The sequence below is a fragment of the Penaeus monodon genome, chromosome 7 (assembly GCF_015228065.2).
Source record: "Penaeus monodon isolate SGIC_2016 chromosome 7, NSTDA_Pmon_1, whole genome shotgun sequence".
In the NCBI taxonomy this organism is placed as follows: domain Eukaryota; kingdom Metazoa; phylum Arthropoda; class Malacostraca; order Decapoda; family Penaeidae; genus Penaeus; species Penaeus monodon.
In genome coordinates this window covers 6400322-6405431 of record NC_051392.1, presented here as the reverse complement: position 1 = coordinate 6405431, position 5110 = coordinate 6400322, and the positions used below count along the sequence as shown (strand labels likewise).

Genomic DNA, 5110 nt, shown 5'->3' with positions numbered 1-5110 from the left:
TATATATAATATATTATATAATATATATTATATATATATATATATTATATATATATATATTGTGTGTGTGTGTGTGTGTGTGTGTGTGTGTGTGTGTGTGTGTGTGTGTGTGTGTGTGTGTGTGTGTGTATGTGTGTGTTTATCCACACATAACCAGTGTATGTACATGGATATATTTATTCATACAATAACACATACTGCATATATGCAAATGGAGACACTAACATCAAAGGACCTAGATCTGGTATCTTCAGCTCTGTAAGCAGAGTAACTTGCAACTTCTGAAAGTAGTGTTGCCAGTTTTTATTTTTACACACAGACTTAACTTGTATCTTCGGCTTTTGTCTGGTGACAGTGTGTTGTGAATTCTACTCAAAGTGTAAAATGATGTGCACGTGTTCTGCGTAATAGAACTACTTGTAGTGAACATGCACATGATGGAAATTTCGTTGTAACTTCTGCAGGAACTGTATCCAAAAGTTTGCGTTCCCTTGCAACATATGGCTTCCCAAAGGACACAGGATTTAAGATGGTAAAACTTAACTAGTGGATAATGTGTAAACTTGGTTTTGCATATGTAGTGATATGGGAATTGGGAATTTCCTCCAATTTTACACAACTGTTCACAAGACAATGCAGTGAAATAATCTTTGGATAAACAAACAAGATCACATCAGTTTCGAGATTTGCCTTTTCTATGTGCATGTCGAGGAAAATATCATTTACATTCTTATAACTTATTGGTAATCTTGGAGAAAGTGACAGCTGGCGGAACAATATGGCGAAATTATAGCACTAATGTTTTGCATTAATTTCACTGTTTTCAGGATTTTTCCAATGATTTTAATGTGGTTATATTCATTGTTTATATACGAAGGAAAAAGATGGGATCTTGCATTTGAGACGAATTTACGGAGGTGGCGCCAATGGTATTTTTGGGGAAGTCCCTTGTACCTAGGAAGGTTTTCGTTTAGCTCTGGTTGGAAAAAAAAAAAAAAAGTGGGTAACATGAATGGGGGTAAGGAGAGGAGAGGTTACGCTTCCTTAACATATTGCTTCGAAGATCTGTATCTATAGATTCTACGAGGATGAATTTGTTCCACACGCAATCTCTGCTTGACTTGGAGCAAAAAATAAATGATAATAAGAATAACCTTTAGTAGCAGCAAAAGTTAAACAGTAAAGGCGATTTACAATCCCATTATGCCATAGACCGCAAAGTCAAGACTGAAACAAAGTGCAAGTCATTGCGTATCTCAAGCAACACAACCACATGTTAAAAAGTTGCTTGTAATGTATTCAATGATCCTTGTTGTGAAGATAAACGCTCTACTAGTCTACGGACTCTAACCATTAGATTCGGCGAAATAAAAAATAGGAATCCACATTCAGGAAAATAAAACAAGCAAATATGCTAACAAAGTTCTGAAATTTCCATCAACTATCCGTAGCCTAAAGACACATAACGTGATGCTATACATTGTTCAATAATTGCGCCTTTCCTCCCTGTCTTCTCAAGGTCATACGTGGAGGACGATAAACTCTCACTCTCAAGATTTTACGCAGATACACACATACAACGAAAAACTAACTAAACCTCTGTAGATTCATTAGGTTTGCTATTTGCAGAACCATTCTCAAATGCCGTTCAAAAAAGGAATAATTGAAATATTTGCGAAACAGAGAGAAACAGTCGTTCACCAAGCCGTTTGTTACAAGGTCGCCCGAGGAGGAGACAGTTACCGTTCTTTGTTTAGATTTTTGTCTCTGTCGTAAAATTCCCTGACTTCGTTATTGTTATCTTTATATTTTGTATTGGTTTTCCTGTTATTTATCGTTATTATTGTTATTATTATTATTGTTTTATTATTATTATTATTATTATTATTATTATTATTATTATTATTATTTTTGTTGTTGTTGTTATTGTTATTATAATTATTATTGTTATTATTATTACTATTTTATTATTATTATTATTATTATTTTTATGATGATGATGATGATGATTAGAGTGGTATTATCATTATTGTTGTTGTTGTTATTATCGTCATTACTATTATCATTATTTTTGTTATAATAATAATAATAATAATAATAATAATAATGATAATAATAATAATAATAATAATTATTATTATTATCAATTTTATTATAATTGTTAATAATAATATTATTAAAGTTATTACTGTTGTTATTGTTATCATTATAATCGTTATCATTGCTATTGTCACTATTATTATTATCATCATCATCATCATCATTATTGTTATTATTATGATTATTATCATCATTATTATTATTATCATTATTGTTATTATTATGATGATTATTATTATCGTTATCATTATTATCATTATTATATTATGATAATGATTATGATAAATAATGATAAAAGCATAGTAAATATATTGATAATAGTAGTAATGATAATGATAACGTTGATAATTGTTATAATTATCATTATCGTGGTTCCTTTTTTGTATTTGTGCCGGCTTCATGAAAATCTCTTTGCTGTTTTTATGGTGTTTACTCTTTATTATAGTAAATTTCATATGTGCGCAAACACACTCACTCACTTACAAATACACTCTCACACTCACACACACTCACACACTCACACACAAACGATAATAGCAATGGTAAACAATAGCGGGAACAGGAAAGGCATATAATCTAATTTCGACCAAGGACAGCGACATGGCGACACAACCAGTCTTAAGAACCTAGGCTAAGGTTCTTCCTCTGCCCCTAGTATCATGGACACCAGCGCTGAGGAAGGGTCAGTTTCTCCCTGCTCTCCGATTTTTGTGTGAAGTCTCCCTCAAAAGATACCTAAATACTTAGCCTAAGACTATGGCAAGTGAAGGGATCGAGACGAATAAACCAAGAAGGAAAAAGTATTTTATATGTGGTTATTTTTATACCATACAAGTGTTGATGTGAGCGTGGCAGGTGAGTCGTCTTTAATTGCGGGCGTCTGTATGAACCGGATTTTACAACGTTAAGAAATCTTGGAATGAACAGTATGTGGGCAAAAGAATGATAAATCTGAGGATAGGAACAAGAGCGGGAGGTAGACCTAGTACCTGATAGATGAGCCACATGGTTGAAGATATGTGAGTTGTGTAAGCAATGGATGTAGAGGAGAGATGTGTGTGGAGGAGAAAGATTTGACCCGGTGACCCTGACTAGCTAGGGTTTGAAGCCAGTAGAGTGGTTAAAAGCAAAATAAATGTGCTAGACATCTAAGGTCATATAGCACCATAGGAAGGTACAGTAAGGGTTAGTGAAAGGCGGTTGAGTTAGTAGTTACGTGCTTACGTCAATTATCTAGATTAATATTGAAAAGGTTAAAGATGGATAAAGGAGTTGATGAGTGAATGGGTTAAGGTAGGGTTAGGTAAGGGGATTAGATCAAGTGAAGGATATGTAAGCGAATATTTCAGTGTAGGAGAGCTATACTTTAGTTGATCTATGAGTGATAACGGTTACAGTGCGTGTTGGAGAATTTGAAGGGGAAGGAGCCAGGGGGTGAGATGAGGAATGAGAGGGGGAAGGTGTTGCATCGGGAGGGGTATCAGGAGGTGGAGGATCTGGGGAAGAGCATAATTGTGACATAAGGGATTCACGTATGTATCCAGGAGGGAGTGGAAGGGATAGAGGGGATGAAGGGAGGGTTAATGTAGGTAGAGCTGGAGCTAGGGGGGATGGGCTGTGTTGGGAGGGAGTAGGAAGAAGGGGTGTAGGGGGAATATGAGTTGGAGGAGGATGGATATCGGCGGTCACTTTGAGTGTGGAGGGAGCGGGAGTTGTGGAATTTGAGGGTGGATGACGGGTTTCGGTGTCAGTTTAAGACTCGAATAGATGATTTTGAAATATCTTCAAGAGTATCTATAAAAGAGTTGGTTGGGGAGTTTTGTGAGACAAAGGTTTTCTTATGAGGGGGGAAAGAGGAGACTGGTGACTGAGGAGTAGAGGCAAAGGTAGGTGTTGGGGCTACAGTAGAGATTGGAATGTTTGGATTTAGAATGGCAAAAGAATTTGACTGGGGAAGGTAGGAGGTAGAAGTGGGGAAATAAGATATAGGAGGGATAAGTATAGGGGAGGGTGTAGGAACGTCTCGGGAGAGAAGAGAAGGGGCAGAGCGAGCGTAGGGAGTAAGAGAAAAATCTCGTCGACGTGCTTCCTGTCTGGCTTCACGTAGAGTCAAGTCTGAATCTGAGAGTTGTCACCTCAGACTCAGATTTGTAGGTGGGGCAGCCCCTATAAAATACATGGGGGCCGCCACAGTTGGCACATGTGCGTGACTGTAGAGCAGTTTGATCAAGTATGACCAGGTTGGGCACATAGAGGACATCTAGCTGTGGAACGGTAATGTTTGGCAGGATGTCCTAAACGCCATCTATATTGGCGGGGAGGAGGTTGATATGGTCGGACAGGGAGGGATTCTCCACCAATGTAAACATTAATGGGAAGGTCATGTATATGGAAAGTAATTTTGGCAATGTTAGTGGGGTTCTTACGATGACCTCTGGAGGAATGGAGTAGCACTGTACTGATATCGCATCATAGTCCGTGAGGCAGGCGAGTAAGTCTTCTCCACAATCTGACCATTTATTGTTATAGATAGGTCAGTTTGCTGGGGAGATAAAGACAGTTACGGTGCAAGTATTGAGGGTTGGATGAGGTTCTGCAGGAATGGGGTTACCAGAGAGATCAATTAGAACTGATAATGCTATAGCTTGGTTTTCAGATATTACTGTGACGAGACGGGAACTATCCGGTCGGCTACGGAAAGAAGCTTTGCCTACTTGTTTTTGGAGACATTGCTGGAAGAGAAGAGTGTTGTCAGAGTAGGGAACTGTGTGAGGGATCATGAAAAATCGGTCCTATTTGGCTGGGCTAAATAGAGGATTTAACATATTTGTAGAGAGGAGGGTAGTAGAAGGACGGAGAGTAGTGTTGAGGGAGGTTGTATTATGGAGAGGTGGATAATAAGGCTGTAAAGTAGTAATAAGGGAGGATGGGGTAGTTGATGAGGAAGGTTGTGAGGGTAGAGGTGATAAAGTTGAGCATGTTGGGAGAGGAGGAATGTCTCTTGGAGATT

At 37.7% G+C, this 5110-nt stretch overlaps 1 protein-coding gene across 6 annotated transcripts in view; it reads left to right on the top strand.

Moving 5' to 3' along the window:
* The first annotated feature begins 328 nt into the window (after nucleotides 1–328).
* The window catches only part of LOC119575016, an 8760-nt gene continuing 3978 nt past the window's right edge, over nucleotides 329–5110 (top strand). Inside the window, exon 1 of one of the 6 annotated variants that reach the window (XM_037922340.1) lies at nucleotides 329–348. Coding sequence is in view for 1 of the 6 variants with exons in the window: in XM_037922335.1 (XP_037778263.1) it covers nucleotides 2910–2955 (46 nt within the window). In the remaining 5 variants the exon portion in view is untranslated. Of the gene's footprint in view, nucleotides 533–2658; nucleotides 2956–5110 lie in introns of those variants that run through there. The other 5 variants (XM_037922339.1, XM_037922338.1, XM_037922336.1 and 2 more) reach the window with 5 other exon arrangements.